We start from the raw sequence: 16,925 nt of genomic DNA on the forward strand, positions 1-16,925 counted from the left end.
ATCACTCGCGAGCTATAGGATGTTTGATTAATTTTACATGATTAGTCGATGATGGATAAAAATGGAGCAACTAAGAATGATGATTCGGACTTGAGCAAGAATGGTAGGACCATGTTGGGAGAGGAATCCAAATGGTTAGTCTTGTTTGGGTTGGTTAAGGACCGGTCGTTATCGCTATGATACTTGAGCACTTTTTCGTACAAACCACATGCTTAATAATGGGATGGTAAGCCAACTAGCATGAGTCACACCTTACCTTGATCGGATTCGGTGCGAGTTGCGATGGAGTGTGATCGGCGGTTCCGGTGCACTTGTCCTTCCCGGCCGTTCGATCATAGTCGGTTGTGTTTGTGTAAAAGATTGAGGCATGAATCAACGCTTATCCTTGACCGTGGGTATGATCGTTGGTCTTGTTCTCGTGTGGGAAAAGTTGTACACCCCTATAGGGTTTTTAATCTATTGCAATAGCCGCGCTCTCGGTTATTGAGCACGCTCATGTACTTGGACTTTAACGTAGAGTTTCGTGAAGGGCTTATGGAAGGTTGAGCTCATGATTACATGATCACATTACTTATGCAATTGCATTGGTGTTTGATATAGAAATATTAGATGCCATGTCTTTGCTTATTCACTTGATAAATTATGCTCACATTTTATATATAAATGTTAAAATTAGTCAAGCCTCATGCATCCACCAAATGTATAGTATTATGGATAAGTCATGCAAGTACGAAATGTACTTACGGTGTTGCCATTAAGTTGTTTTGCAGGTTTTCTTCTAAGGAGTGATGGCCATGTTCATTCTGCTGGAGCTGTGGATGAATGGTGGAAGTTGCTCAAAAACTTATGCAAGTGGTGTCTTGGGCAATGACATCATTATTGCTACTTAATGCTTTCTAAATTTTCCGCTGCGTTTTAGCTCTGAAACTAAGGAAAAACATGTTAGGATATCCACCTAGACCTAGGATACATCTTAGCTTGTAAAGAAAATTTAATTGCTGAAAACACTTATGTTTAGTTGCCTATGTTATAGTTAAATTCATGAGTTTTTGTAAAGTAATTAAGACTTGTAATCACAACTTTAAATTTCTGCTCTCATATATTCTTTTGATGGTTTCCATGATGTGAATAAACGGTATGCGAGTTGTTCCTGGGTGTTGCCCGAGGCGCATACCGAGGACTACCGGGATTATTTCGCTTAAGCTGGGTTGATCAATGGATGATAACCCGGTTTAGTCGATATAATTTGGGCGGTTCCTCACAGTAGTTTCTTCTATCCTTTAATGATATAATCTTTCTGAACAAAATACCTGGTACTGGAGCCATCATTCTCAATCTTAATGAATACTATTATGTAATGTAAATCGTAATTCTAGAATTGCTTTGTGTTCTTAAGAAGCTGGCAGGTTATTGGATGCACAACACACTAAGACCCACCCGGCGGCGCCGCCGAGCTCGCCACCGCCGCCAGCCCCACCGGCCGTCCCACCCCGCCGCGCCCCCGCGCCCACGCCACCGGACGAGCCGCCGTCACAGCCGGACTGCCGCCACCACCGCCGACCTCTAAGACCGGCGTGGCCTGGCACCCCGAGAACCGAAATCCCTAAGGCCCGCCGCTACCACTACCACCCCCAGCCGCTGGCGATCTCGCCAGTGACCACTCCCATCCTGGCCACCCACCAACCACTCAGGACGCCAGGTGGGTACCGACCCCTATGCTGACGAGAACTTTTGGCAGAGGCAACGGTGCAGTAGGATTGACTTTTGGGCCTCAGTAGTCAAGGAAATATTGAGCAGGCATCAACGATTCGCACAGAGATATAGCCATGAGGATGCTGAATGAAAGGCCCAAAATGGATGCATGCAACAAGGAAAACCTGACCTGCATCACGCATGGTAAAAATAGAAAGCCCAGGTACACGCTTCAACGAGCGATATGTAGAGGCAGGAAAGATATTGTCGTTGCTCGGAATTATATTCTTCCAGCACAAGAGTTTACTTATTTGATTTATTTTTGCAATATCGATGAAATTCATATAAAAGTTAACAAAAGGTTAATCTATCATATATCTGAATTGAGTACTTGGACAGATAGAACCATTGGCATTATTGTAATGCTATCCATATAAATTTGGTTCAGCAAACATCACATATTGGCAATAATTATTCGTATTTAAGTTAGGATTATAAAATAATGTAGACAAGAGAGCTCCTCAAAAAGTGATGACCTTAACGAGAGTATAGTGAGAAGCACGGTCAAGAGGTGATTGATAAAGGTAGTGATAACGAAGTAGAGTGAATTATAGTTTTATCTGACAGATTAAAAACATAAAAAATATTTTAATGTATGATATGGAATTTGACATAATTGTATCCATATAGGACATGCGTTATTCAAGCTTTTATCCAACATTTTTTTGAAGTCTCTCATCTGGATACAGCTGTAGCTAGCATATGTTCATGTTTTATCCAACATTTAGATGTATTAACCTGCCTCACCGATATTCTGCTTTTAAGTTGTGTGTTCTGTAAATCAGGTGTCATGATGAGATTAGGAAAAAAATCCAGTTTAGTGCATCAAATTTTAAGTCATGCTGCTAACGGTTCGGTGGAAACCGGCCTCGGCGATTTCAATCTTTTTTTTTGTCCCGCTTCAATTTGGTGGGAACCGGTTGCTCTAGTGAAAACAGTTCAACTTGGTTTGATTCACTAAGGCAACAGTTCAGCTTGGTTTGATTCACTTAATGTTGTAGCTTGCTAATTAGTTCTTCTTCTTCAATTCGTTTGCACCCTGCACAGGCCATGCGGGGAGGCAGGTCGAGGAACACGACGGGGTCAGCGCCTGTCCGTTTGTTGATTGCCATGTTTAAGGAAAACGATTTGGCATGGGTTCATTCTGGATTATAGTCCATTAGCCAAGTCTATATAATGTAGGAAAAACATGACTTAGCACTTAGCTTGTCTCCAGGATCTAGCACCTAAACAATATTGAGCACAACCCGAAACATAAGAAAGTTGTAGATCTTGTCCGAGAGTGATGTCAGTGGACGTCCCAGCCATCGTAGTTGGTGACGAGAGCGACGCAGGAGCCGTAGTCGTTCTCGTAGATGTACCCGGGGTAGTCGAAGAAGATCGCGGCGGGTACTGCCTCCCTTCAGGTTGCCACTGGCACTGTCCAAGGACGGCGACAGCGGGTTGGCGACAACCTTCAAGAGGCTCCAGCGCCGCCACAGATCGGGCGACTGTTGTGGGGCGGCTAGGGTTTGGACAAGATTAGACTAGGACTCCAAAGGCCGGACCCCACTATTTATTATGGCGCTGGGCGACCTGGGGCCGCAACCACGTGTACGGTTGCGTCTATGATCAGGGCGCAGAACGGGATTTCTCACATTATTATTCTTTTTCCCATTTTTCTTATTTTCTAGATTTTCGGCAATTTTTTACTACAAAAATTCCAACATATAACCCCTAAACATTGAAAGGGTTTGCACAACCCCTGTTTTCCTATACCGAGTCAAAATACACCTTTAACTTGTACTTAAAGGCAGACAATGTTTTGCGGACAAGGATTGACACGTCGGCAACAATGTGATCCCTAATGGTGTAATTAATCGAAAAGCGTAGAAAAATTATCGGCAACAATGTGATCCCTAATGGTGTAATTAATCGAAAAGCGTATAAAAATTATCTGTCCTTATAGTTTTCTTTGTAATGAGTAATGGTCCCTAATGATGTTATGAAGTGCTTGTATTTGCAATGAATTATTTCTAACTATACTTGCCAGGTATGCGGCGGGTCTGTCGATCCAGACAACAAAACCGGTTTGGAAACCATCAAAAGAAGTAATTTATTTTTAAATATGTACTAGTAGGATGTACGTGCGACACGCACGTGTTTAAAGAATAATATTGCGAAAAAACAATCACACTAAATTTTTACTTTTACTCACTTTAAATTGAGTATCCGTTTCACTCCTTTTCCCGCTAGGATCGGAAATCCTATATTTTTCATATCCATACGAGTAAAAGGAAAAAACCTATGAATCTTTCATGCTGCTCTAGCTAATTGCTCACCCCTTTTAACGTGTGATTTCTATGTTATGTATGGCCGTACCTATTTTCACGATCCACGATACAGAAAGGATAAAAGGGGTTCATGTTTTTTTAAGTGATCTACTCTGTTTTGACATAAGAGAGAGGATCGTTTAATTGTAGCAAGAGCGCGAAAAATCGAGCGGTTCTTATCACAAGCATTCTTTGTGGCAGAAGTTTTTACCGGTTCCCCAGAAAAAATATGTTGGTCTTTATTAATATTTTATTCCAAAATTCCCTAGCAACCGATCCAAACATTTTAGAATTTTGCAGACATTTTTAATGAACAAACGTGAACCTTCATACATATGATGGGTCATTCTACAAAAAATTATTGTCAGCATTTTCATTAGAAACTACACCCTGACTTGTCTAATTTGTCTTGTGATGCATCCATGCCATTGTCTATTCTCCAACCTACGGGCAATAGAAAGCTTAACTTTGCATCCCCAATATCAACTGACACTGCATTTACAATAAATTTTTAAACCTAAAAAACAAACTTTATATTTCAATGAACAAACTTTTTTGCAGAATAGATAATTATTAATGTTAAGAAAATATAATTACAGATAGGAGTCTTCACGCACTATGGAAGATAGAAGAAAAAAAAGGCAAACTCTAACTCATGCTCTAGCTGTCGCCTTTCCTCGAGGGGGGCACTAAGGATATGTGCCAATGTTGGTCCAGACAAACACACTCCCATAATACAGTAGCATCAGCCTCCTTTGGGTCCCTCCCATTCGATTATTATCCTACAAATAAATAGGATGTTGTAACTTGTAGGTAGAGTAATATACTATATCTATCGTAAAGAATCTTTCTATATAATCAATTTTGAAGTTAAAATATATTCAGATAAGTTCATGTAACCTAGTTTTTCCATGTAGTTTATTCATACCATGGTCCCAGATTTCTCTGAAAAGCTAGTGCTACAAAATTTGAATCGGGCTATAATCAATTAGATCAAATTAGTTTCATGCACTTCTTTCTGACAAATAACTATATCGTGTACACACAAGGGCCAAAACCAATTATCCCCTGGCACAGGTTCAAGCAATACAATCTTGAAGGTGACAGATCGATTCTTAGCCACAATATTAATGTCTACAGTATGTGGTGGATGCATAACTTTCTGGACTTACATTCTAATAGAAGTAATTGCATAAATTCAGATCGGAGGAGAAAGTAATTGCATCTTCTAATAGAAGTTTTTAAATATTTCATTGTCACCAAGTCCATGTTTGCAACTCCAAACATAATGTGATGTGAACTAACCAGAAAGGGTGACCTATGTATCATTAGGCCAGCGGGATATAAGACATCAATACATATCCAGGAATAGAAAAGTCAGTCAATATATAGACAGAGTTTCAACAGATACGACACAATTGTCAAATTCATGAAGCAACAATGGTCCTACAATAGTAAGTAACCATTACTCACCTATGCTTCAGAAACACCATTGTTCCAGAAAAGCCATAATGTGCAGGATCCATTAACCGGTAGTTTTCCCACTCCTTGATGAGCTTAGTCTGCACCCATAATGCAAACACCAAGTTAAGATAGAAACGAACCAAAATCAGAATGGGCCATATAAATTGTTTGGAAACTTAAATAACCAAAAATCAAGTCTGGAAACTTACAGTTTGTTTTTATGCAATTAGCCACCATTTATGAAATACAAATTGATGGATCAACCGAAGAACCATATCTTAGTTTGGAAAGAACCATACACGTACAATGCAAGTATATAAAGAAAACATGTTTGCTCGATCGTCAATATTTCAAACACAAGAATATATCTAGATTCTTCCTACAGGGCAAGCTAGCAGGACCGACCAAGCATGCTTCTCTGCTGCTTATATTAGTAGATCAATTGAAAATACAAAAAAGCTTCATGTATCCTGAATTCAAATATCCTATCCATAAAGAAAAGGAAAAATATAACAAAGCAAGGTGAGACTAAAAAATTATTTATTCACACATAAATTCATATCTCTCTTTTATTAAAAAATATTACTATCTTATTTTGCCCTCTCAAGTCCCAATTGCAACAGCATCAGAGCTGCCATACCTGCCGCCATGGCCCCTCATGCCTCCACGGATGACACAATATGAATATTTCTCACTTCAACACATTGGAGCAAAGCTCTTGCTTCTATATATAGAAAAGGAGGAGGATGCTCAAATTTGACCATAGTATTCCAATCATACATATACGAGGCTCAGCTTCTAATATATGAGGAATATTCTTCTTCATGACAACAAACTATTGACATAAAATAAATGAACATCCAAATGGTTTAAAGAAATTTAGTAAGGCTTAACTTGTAACCAGGTATCTTTCTGCATATAAAAGAATAGTTTAAAATAATGACTTCCAATACAAAAAAAATACAGAGTAGAAAACACATTTTTCAAGTCATGGCTACCAAATGGCACAAGGCATACCATATTTCTTTCTGAGTTGATTAGACTTGCTGGGATTTGTTGGTAGTACTTAAAGCTGCAATTGGAAAGCATTACTGTTATTCTTATCAGCGCCTCCCCGATGCTATCGACCACTTAGTGAATGAGGTTTCAGATTTCAGTCGCAAGTGTTAGGATCTACTAACCTGCCATCCTGAGAAGTTTGAACCAGACTTCTTTGCTGAATGGGCAATGCAGAATAAGTGTTCCACTGTCTCTGTCTTGACCACATGAAGCACAATCACTTTGTCCTAGAAACCATGCTTGTGCAGCCTCACCACTGTCCACTGTCTACAAAGCAGTAGAAGCCAAAAAAAAAACACTTGGCTGGAACTCTTGTTCTCTAAATAAAATCTATTGATGAAGGGCCAGAGGTCAGCACAATGTCGAGGAGGATATCACAAGGAGCAAACTCAGCACAGCATTTGGATTGATGCAAGGTGACTACATCCTGGAAGCTATGTGTCAGCTATGTAGTCCCTGCAATCCTAGAATAATTTTAACAGGCTGCTATCTGCTGCCACAAAGCTTACAGAAAGCTGCTATTCGCAAATAGCAGTCAGTAAGACATTAGAGTTTGTCCCAAGATAAATAAGATCGAGAGTTAGCAGCTAGCTGCAAAAACAAGACAAAAAGAAAAAGGGCGATCATCGAACTTACAATGACAGCAAGTAGCAGCTAAAACAATTTAGATGGCTCAATAACTTCCAAGGAATCAAAGATGCTCTCCCTGCAAGATTAAATTGCTCCATAATTATTTACAAGTGATATCAAGATTCAACACAACAACTTGTCAATGTATTTTCTACTCACACTGCTAAATCTTCATCATATATTGGAGTCTGTTCAACGGCAGGTATAGGTTTTGCAGCCTCCCACAAGTTTCCCTCTGCATAACAAAGCCACCTCAAAATAAAACATTTAGGAAACATGGTTATAGCACAGATGAGAGACGGAGATAGTTTTATCAGTTATCACCTTTTGTTTGCATCTATCACTTAACCGCCCACGTCTAGATGAGCCTTCCCCTACAGTGGTACTGTTTGCAGCACAGTCTTCAGACCAATCAAGTGGAGAGTGCCATCTAACGAAATCTTCCAGGACACATCTTGGATTTGCTGCCTATCATGGAAAAGGAATTTCTTGTTTAGGAAGTTTAGTCTAACAACTTTGCATTCTCTGCGATGAAAATCTTTAAACTTGCCTCAAAAGACCCAGTGCATCCTGAGCCAATATAGATTACATGCACCTGAGCCGGTGAGGCCTGTACCTAGAATTCTGTCAGTAATCAGGTAATAATTCTTGAACCAGTAAGTTAGGCTAAAGACCTAGTGCTCTGCATTTGAAAAAAAAACCTAAATTCGGGCTCCTTTTCATTACCAAATAATTAATTTGAACAATTAGTTTCACATTAGTAACTCTAGTTTTAAATTATTAGGCCCATCACATTATATAAACAAAGCCCATAAATGCAACCTAAGAACAAACATAATTGATGCCAAGAGCAGTATCAACATAATTGATGGAGAGCTGAATTAAGAGTTTTTAAAATGTTAATTTCTAAAAATGATAAGAGCAGTATCCTCAATGTTTTATTCACTATCCTGACTATATGTTCTAGCAAACATATTGGTTCTACTTATACTAATAGTTTGCAGATAAGAAGTTTATACATAGCTACATATAGCAATCATACAGTCAGAAATAGCTCTGAATCTTATTGTGGATCAAAAATCAATTTTTTATTCATGTCAACACAACTCCATCCTCAAAAAGAAAAATAGGACTGTATGAAATCCAACAATCTATTTGTAACAAATTCAAAGAAACTTAAATAGTCCACTTTCATAAAAGTATAGAAAACACCAGGGAATCGACTTTAAAATTTCTTAAAATGTCAAAAAGAGCGGTGGGAAAAAAATATTAAAGAATTTTACCAAGTAATTCTACGAAACTTTTAGAGTCTACACCTTGATCTGCTTGTGGAGTCGACCACAAAAACAAGGCATTGGAACTTGGAAGCAGGTACGACTGCATATCCAAATGTGGCGTAGTGGATAAATCAATTTCAGTGTACGTAAATAAATAGAGTACAGACATAACCATTTCGAAAATTGTAACACAATTGAATGAATACTCCTTGTGGCATCTTAGAAAAGAGAATGTACAGCTTTTCAATAAAAGAAAAGAGAATGGACAAGATCTATCTACCTGTAGATCATTGCACACACTGATTGCAGTATCAACAGGGTCAAACGTATGCTAAATCCCACCCAAATATTCATGCTGTTCTCAATGTGCTTATCAACCTAAACATAGAAAAAAACACTGATTAAACCATCAGTCTAATTAGAAGACAACTCTATGCTAAATGAACGTATTACTAATTAATGTCTTCACAATATGAATAGGCATTGATTTAGGTGTGAACTTGTTGAATAGAGGAGCTATCACGATGGGGTATATTGTCATCATTAGGAGAGCTAATAAAAACATAAAACCCCAGAGATACATGGTCAGCTAAGGTCCTCCAATCTGACACAATACAGGAAAGATTGAATGAATCAGTTGAGGCACTTTGATGACACTACTACAAGCAGTATGTGAATTTGATTCTGTGGACCTTAGAAAACCAACCAACAATAGATGGTCATGTCAGAGTTCACCAAGACTCCAAGAAATGTCGCCAAGTGTTAACCTAAGTATAAGAACTTCCACTTTAAGTGCAACGTTACTCTGAATGGAACGATAAATGTCAAAATTAATATGGGTCACTGCTACCCCAAGAAACTGGGTCTCAGCTCTAGGCTGGCTTGTAGGGCTAAGGTTTTGTACGATCATTGTGGGAAAAGAGTGACAATTATGGAAAAGTCACCTTACTATGCATGTAATACTTAATTTTCAATTATTTATGCTAACCTTAAACACAAGAGAACAAGAACACAAAATATAATGGAATGAATCTTCATATGCATGCTTCTGAATCACCAAAAAAAATGTATGAAAAGTTTTTGACAGCATATTAATTAGGAAAATATCCATAACGAAGTGTCGAAAGATCACCATCAGTTGAAAGGCCAGCCCAGTTTATACAATAAATTCTTACATAGGCAACCTAACTGACCACGAATAAAATATGTCATACAGTTTCTAGGTTGAAAAAAATAAGGCATATTGTTGCCTTGTTGATGGATCAAAAAGAATTGCTCCCAAACTTATTGCACAGAAATTTTTAGGTAAAAAACAAGTTAAATGATGAGAGCAGATGTTTTTAAGCTGCCTCACTAATCATATCAACTTTGGCTTCAAATAAACCTTAGATTCCAAAAGGTTATGCAAGATGATTCATAAAGCAAAAGGTGCCACAAACAAGATATCAATTTGAGCATGCTGTGCAATAAACATTACATATAGTCAAAATGATGATTTTGGATGCACGGTACCTGACGTTGTTGATATGCATCATGAAGGTGCAGCCATTATCATCAGATTCATCAGACAAAACCCAATCAGTCCACTACTAAATACCCTTCAATTTTTTCCAAGTTCCGAACACTACGCTGCAAACAAGAAGGGGTAATTAGGAAGAAGCTAACCAGAAAATGCTATCGTTAGCAACAATATATATTCTTGTTTGCAGTCTTCACCTGATGAGCTACTTCACCACTTGATGGGCTTCGAAAGAAAGGTGCTTGTGCTTGCACACGCTATTCACCTGTAGGCGGATGCCAACCTCCTGCACAAGCACGAACAAAAAATTAGAAGAAAAAACAAAGGCTACCCTTTCCTTGTGCCCGGAGGCAGCACAGAGCCGCGCCAGCCATGGACGCCACCGCCGGAGCTCAGGCCGCCGCGTGCGCATGGCCGGAGGAGGGCGCGCCGGCCATGGACCCACGCCGTCCAGGGAGGGGGGAGGGAGGAGGGCCGCACCGGCCATGGAGGGGTGAGGGAGGAGGGCCTCGCCGGCCATGGATGCCATGGACCCGAGCCGGCCAGGGAGGAAGCGGATCCACGCGGCCGGCCACTGCGGGAGGGCGAGATCTGGAGCATGGGGGCGCTGGCGAGAGAGCGCCGCAAGGACGCGCGGCAGGGGCGCCCACCACTTGGTCCCGCCGGCGAGGGACCATGCCGCGGGCCGCGCCTGCCGGAGCCCCGCCACCATCTCGCAGGAGTCCACTGGATCTTCACCACCATCCCCGCCATTTGTGACGACCTCCACCAGGCCTTCGTCGTCGCCAAGGGGGCCGCCACCAACACTGCTGCTGGATCCGCCGATCGTCGCCGGGTTTCAGTCGGGGCCCAAGCAGGGGCTCGGTGGCGGGGGAGGCAAGGGTGCGAGGTGCAGGAGGAGTAGCGCGGCGGTGGGGCGCATGGGGCCGGAGGAGCATGCGGGCGGAACGGAGGAGCAGGAGGCTTGGCGCAGATCGGCCAGGACGGCGAGGATTGGCGGCCCGTGATGGAGAGGCGGCCGGGGACGGAGCGGCGGCCGCGGCGTGGGGATGGAGGGGAGGGCGCGAGGCGAGCGTGGGCGAGGGAGGAGGCGACGTCGGGGGAAGGCGTGTCGCGAGGGGGTCAGTGGAGGCGGCGTGATTGACGGGAAGGCTAGGCGCCGCGTGATGGCAGGAAATCGGACCAATGGGCGGGCGGGTACAGAGGAAGGGTAAACATCGGCGCGGTGAAAAAAAATTCTTGCGATCGGGAGCACAGCGCCTCATTGAACGGGCGGGGACGATGAAAATCCATCTGCCATCCTCTCAAATCAAACTTTTAGCCTTACATGTGGGCCCAAAAGTGGGGGTTTATGAAGTGGGTATGTGGGCTAATTTTGGTGAGGATTGTTTCAATTGTCATGGATCCTTATAGTAGAGATAAAAGTGTGTTTTGATCCGGTATAGCAAAGCTAGAGGTTAAGTAACCCATTTACTCGTATTGTATAGTGGGTTATTTGAACTTTTTCCATGAGATTAATACCACCTTGATAGTCTAACGTAAATTCAAATTAGTTAACAAATCTTTATAACCCAAATATCTCCGAGTTTTGATATGGCTTTAGTGAAGAAATGATATTCCTTCACAAAAAAATAAAGAAATAATATAAATCTAACACATAAGTTTGAAAAACATGATGCGGTCTTAGAAAGGAAACAAGATAAATTTGATCCATGAATATCATTATAATGGTGGCAATAAGACGATGACTTGATCACGAACAAACTCACCGGCCCAATATCTAACGGCGATTGGTAACTCAGGGCCAAGAAATTAAAAAAAAATGGTTTTGGAGCCAAATAGCCAAGTTCATGAGAAAAAGATCTAGAAACTGAGCACAACTTTTTCTTTAGAGTCAAGAAAATAATTTTCGCTAAAATAATCCCCGTCGATTCGGGCATTCGGCCACAGACAATCCTACCCACCTGCCACCTCAGGCTGTGCGGCACACGGACCGTGCGCGGTGGCTGGGAACCCACCGGGCCCCTGTGACGAGCCGCGCGCTAGGTGCAGTGGTGCACACGCGCGTGAACACCAACACGAACACGGCACTGCGGCGGCCATGGCGAGCGGCGGCGGTGACCCGAGGCCGGAGGACGACCCCTTCTCCGACGGCGACACCAGCGAATCCGACTCCGCCGACGAGTCCCGCCCGCAGCGGATGGGGGCGCGCCGGCCCGGCGCGACCAACAACCCGATCCTGACGCGCCTCGCGGTGTCGCGGAACCCGAGCCCGCTGGCCGCGGCCACCGCCGCCCCCGGGGTCTGCCTCCTCCGCTTCGCCTGGGAGTCCGCCGCGGGGTCCCTCGTCGGCGCCGTCGTCGGATACGGTAAAACCCACGCCGGCCCGTCTTCTCCGCTCCTCACCTGCCTCCCCCGCCCCGTTCGAATGGAACATCGGCCTAGGGTTTAGGGCTCTGCGACGTGTGGTCGTGGCGCCATTTCGTGGCCTTACGTACGGATTTGCGATGACGGGTTTTGGACCCCGTGCGGATTAGGTTTCGTTTCGCCGATTCTAGCCGCCCAATTGGTGTGATTAGTGTTGTTTTGCAATGGGCATTGTTCGCCTGCGGTAGCTGGGCATTAATGTGATTTGCACATGTTTAATTTGGTTGCGCTCTTGTTCAATTTGTGGTATCCGGTCTATCCTGCTCATAGGAATCGCTCACACTGTACAGTTTCGCCTTCTAGAATTTTCTCTTGTTAGTTTAGTGTTATGTCAGACTAAGTTTCTAGAGATTGTTGAGAAGATATGGCTCTAGCACAAGATTAAATTTACATACACCTTTTGAACTCGTCCTGCTAACTATGGAGCACTTGGTTTTAATAAATGTCTAAGTTTCCATGGAAATGCAAGGTGAAAAATTCTCCTTTGCTTTATTCACTTCATTAAGGCCCTGAGTCCTGACCATGTAACCGAACAGAGGTTTAGTGTTGGTTGTATTCATGAAACAATGACTTAGAATAAATGTAAAAAGCAAACTATAGATGAAGGAACCTTGATTCACAGTCAGATATCACTTGACTTAATCTGCTGTCGTGTGCTGATACTCGAGCCTAGGAAAAGGTTCAATTTCATGGTTATTTATGTTACCTTAAAGAGCTCTCAGAATGCTAAATTATAGGCTATCTGTATTCTCTGCTTTCAACTTGACGTACGTGCATACTTAACTTGTTAGTTGGGTTGGATGCTTCTGGCATATTTGTCTTACACCGATCTCTTTTTTGACAAGAGAATGTCTGGAGGTGTGTTTGAGGCGTTTCACATCTGCCGCTCTGTTATTCTACCTGCCCTGCATGTATGAGGATTAGTTGGGTATGTGAAAATGTTGGGCCTTCTTACAGTTCTGTGCAATTGGGGATCTGCGCCAGTGATAGATTTGGATAAATATGAGTCCTAAAAGTGAATTCAAGTTTCATAAGTGGATTAATGCAGGTTAGATTTTAATCATATCTCCAGCATCTGTCATGCCAACCAGACAACATCTTGTTTCGTAGTTCATCCTGCATCACAACACACAATTAACCTAACAAAACTCTGACTTGTATCTGCTTGTTCAAACCAGTTTGGACTTTGTACATCCTTGAGAGTGTATTCTGTTCAAACCAGTTTGGACTTTGGACATCCTTGAGCGTGCATCATTTGAGTCGCCGCTTACAAGTAGAAACTCAAAGATAATTGCTTAATATAGAAAACTGAGAATAGGAACCACAGAATATGATTGTGTCAAATACTACTGATATTACTGAAGCTATAATAAACTTGAATAATCCATAAATTATCTTGATTACCTGTTCGTTCACTATGCAATTGGGTCTATTACTCTAGCACTCCACAGAACTGTTCCCCAAACCTGCTAGCCCGTCAAATGCATATATGGTTCAACCTGAGCCATGGAGGCTTGATCTGAATCATCACATGTGAAAGGAAAAGATTCTTTGTGGGATTGCCAGGCTGAGAGTCTCTCTGCTAAATAATTGCTACCCTTATTTGTGAAAATGAAAACAGAAACCGATATTGAGATATAAAGATCTTAATCCTTTAACTGATATTATGGTCACAAACCACACTGAATGAAAACTTTCACCATAAATCTGTACACAAAATGGTTTTGCTTTTATTTGTTTTAGTACTGGTAGTGGACCAGTATACCTCTGCTTAAACCATATATTCTCTGCCGTAGCTGTTAGGTCCTATGGATGCTAAGAAGGAAAAAAAATCTATTTTATTTCTGTTTGATATATTGACATATTGTATGCTCTTATTTAGAGACATTAAAAACTATATAACTGGTAGAGATATCACCTTTATGACTTACTGGAATAATCAGCACAGTGAATGACAATCTGGACCTTATATTTTAATTGACCCAATGTTCTAAAATGCCTGGTGGTGTCTAGCACCAGATTGTATTTTCATTGTTTTGTTTTATGATTGTTTGCTGCTAAGTCTAAATGTATGTTCTGATAGCTCTGCTTTGCTATTTTTGGTAACTCTTCAGGTAAAGGTTTGGTTACGATGAAGGGTTTTAAAGGATCATTTCCTGATGCTGCATCATCTGCTAAGGTATAAAGAATATGCATTTTCACATGTGGATACCACTATTGTGCCTATTGTTTACCAATATCTCATGTTGATAATTTGGCATCTTTGCTCTAGATATTTGCTGTTCTTGCTGGTGTTCAAAGTTTGGTAGCCTGCTCTTTGAGAAAACTACGTGGAAAAGATGATGGTTCGTATTTGTTCATGTTCTGCCTTTTTTTTCATTTTTTATTCCTTTGGATTAATAAAATGCTAAAGGATGACCATGGTCAATTGTTCCATTTCCAGGTATCAATGCAGGAGTTGCAGGCTGTTGCACTGGCCTTGCTCTGAGCTTTCCAGGTAAAGCCACTATAAATAGTACAATTATTAAGCTTTGAACTGCTTTAAGATAAAATTGTGGCATTCCCGGATATCCTGGCAAGGACTAGGATTACATAAACAATGAGTTAGGGCTGGGAGCACTTGCACTCTGCACTTTTTTTATATACTTGGTCTTTGCAATTCTGACTTAGTTCTTTGATGAAAAGTGAAAACTTAGTGTTTAATATTATTTTTAAATGATGCTAATTTTCTGATTTGCGTGTTTCTTTGCTGTGCCTTTGCCTGCAACCAGATCTAATTGACTTTTGGGGCTATAGTAGAAACTTTCCCGTGCTATGGGCCACTAGGCCAGAGGGGAGCTGGTTGTAAACTTGTGATAGTTCATGGCATGGTAGTTTCTGTAGATGGTTTTGATGAAACATGCAGCCTTAGCATCCATAACAATTCACAAGTTCCAATTTTGATGCTCATCATGGTTAAATATTTTGCCTTTTTGAAGCCTTCAAATGCTTCCATAATCATCTGCAATTTATTCCTGTGCACTATAAGAGTACCAATGTTTAGCTGTTAATTACCCTTGTCTTACTTTGGTGTCCATAGCATATGTGAACTATTTCTGTTGTCCAATTAATTTGTTGTGCTCACTTCTTTTTGTTGTCTTGGTATACTCGCTCTGTTTTGTTACACCATTTTTCACTAATCGTTCTGCAAATGAATCTCATTATTTCTTTTCGGTTCCAGGTGCACCGCAAACTCTGATTCAAAGTTGCCTGACCTTCGGAACTTTCTCATACATCATAGAGAAGCTAAACAAGCAGCAGCCTGCTCTGGCGCTCCCACCGGTTACGGGCTCGAAGGACCTGAAGGGTGGACAGAGCGTTCTTCCTCCCTTCATGCTTCCTCTTCCCCATGACGCTATGGAGGGATTTTCTAAGTTCCAAAACTTTTTGTCGTCAAAGTTTCGGGGAGACTGAGTTACCTTACGGAATGATGCCTAGTTGCCCACTCTGGATTGCGTCTTTGTAAATCTGTCAAGCTGAGCCTTCTCCTTTCAGTTTATCTTTTCTGCGATTATATGTTTCTAAGGCAGTGCGTTGCTAGTGTTGACGATTCTACCCTATTCTGTGACAATTTTGCGAATAATGGAAGCAGTAGGCCTAGGAAGCAGCCTTTCTGTGTTCAATTGTTGTTGTACCGTTGAACCTTTCATCTATACCGCTAAAATACTAGTTTTTTTACTGAAAAAGAGGTTGAGGAGGTTGTGCGCCAAGTGAAAACATAACAAGGCCCCAAGCTAAAGTTTAGCATGTTATTTTGGGAAGTTGCAAGAAGGGTACTTGTTTTTAGTTTACACACTGGGATCATCACATTGCTGCCAAATACAATGTGTACACGTTGAAAAGCCAAATTAAGCTCCAATTATTGACAATGATCTCAGTCGTAAAATTATGAGTTTTTTTAATAGTCACTAGAGAGGAAAGCATTCCCACCAGAATGCTATTCAAAAGGTGTGGCTAGGGGTGGTAACGGGTCATGGCCCTAGTGGCTACTTCACAGTCCAACTGGTTTTTTTAATTTTTTAGCTCAAAATTGTATATGATTAGAGTCCGGCTATTTTAGGATCCGGCCCTTAGATTATCTAAGTCAAATTTGAGGGCCCTTTACCACCCCTAAGTGTTCAAAAGTCCCATTTTTGGGAAAAATGAGACAAAATTCTTCCTCGATAATTTTGAAAAAACGAGCTAAAACCCTGATATCATGCTAGTTCTATATAATTAGTATATACATGGTCACACGCTAGTTCTATATAATTAATATATTTCAATTTCTAAAATGATCAAATGCTTTAGGGATATGCAGAGAAGCTAGTTGTCCACGTAGGCCTATCGGCTGGCCCAAAGCTGACAACACAGGTATCGGCTCGGACTACCTGACACCTATTTTTAAAATTTTTACTAAAATAATATTATTTTGAAATAAAATCGGATTTGGGGGCTCGGCGGTGG

General features: G+C 41.4%; 1 protein-coding gene and 1 long non-coding RNA gene across 3 annotated transcripts; one reads left to right on the forward strand and one right to left on the reverse strand.

The window, feature by feature from the left end:
• Positions 1-4,579: 4,579 nt before the first annotated feature.
• LOC120699621 lies at positions 4,580-10,452 on the reverse strand. Of its 2 annotated transcripts, none has more exons than XR_005685514.1 (9): positions 10,211-10,452; positions 10,007-10,118; positions 8,775-8,872; positions 8,501-8,594; positions 7,542-7,681; positions 7,377-7,452; positions 6,710-7,293; positions 5,538-6,600; positions 4,580-4,846 (listed from the first exon to the last, which is right to left on the reverse strand). It is a non-coding gene; the product is annotated as an uncharacterized LOC120699621 (long non-coding RNA). The 2 variants fall into 2 exon arrangements; XR_005685513.1 differs by having other exon boundaries at positions 10,007-10,123.
• Positions 10,453-11,952: 1,500 nt separating this feature from the next.
• Positions 11,953-16,102, forward strand: LOC120699623 (mitochondrial import inner membrane translocase subunit TIM22-3-like). The gene is made up of 5 exons (XM_039983632.1): positions 11,953-12,382; positions 14,555-14,619; positions 14,713-14,785; positions 14,884-14,937; positions 15,661-16,102. The coding sequence occupies exons 1-5, from the start codon at positions 12,115-12,117 to the stop codon at positions 15,891-15,893; spliced, it is 693 nt and encodes a 230-aa protein (XP_039839566.1). The 5' UTR covers positions 11,953-12,114; the 3' UTR covers positions 15,894-16,102.
• The last annotated feature ends 823 nt before the right edge of the window (positions 16,103-16,925 follow it).

The sequence above is a fragment of the Panicum virgatum genome, chromosome 3K, assembly GCF_016808335.1.
Source record: "Panicum virgatum strain AP13 chromosome 3K, P.virgatum_v5, whole genome shotgun sequence".
Lineage (NCBI taxonomy): Eukaryota > Viridiplantae > Streptophyta > Magnoliopsida > Poales > Poaceae > Panicum > Panicum virgatum.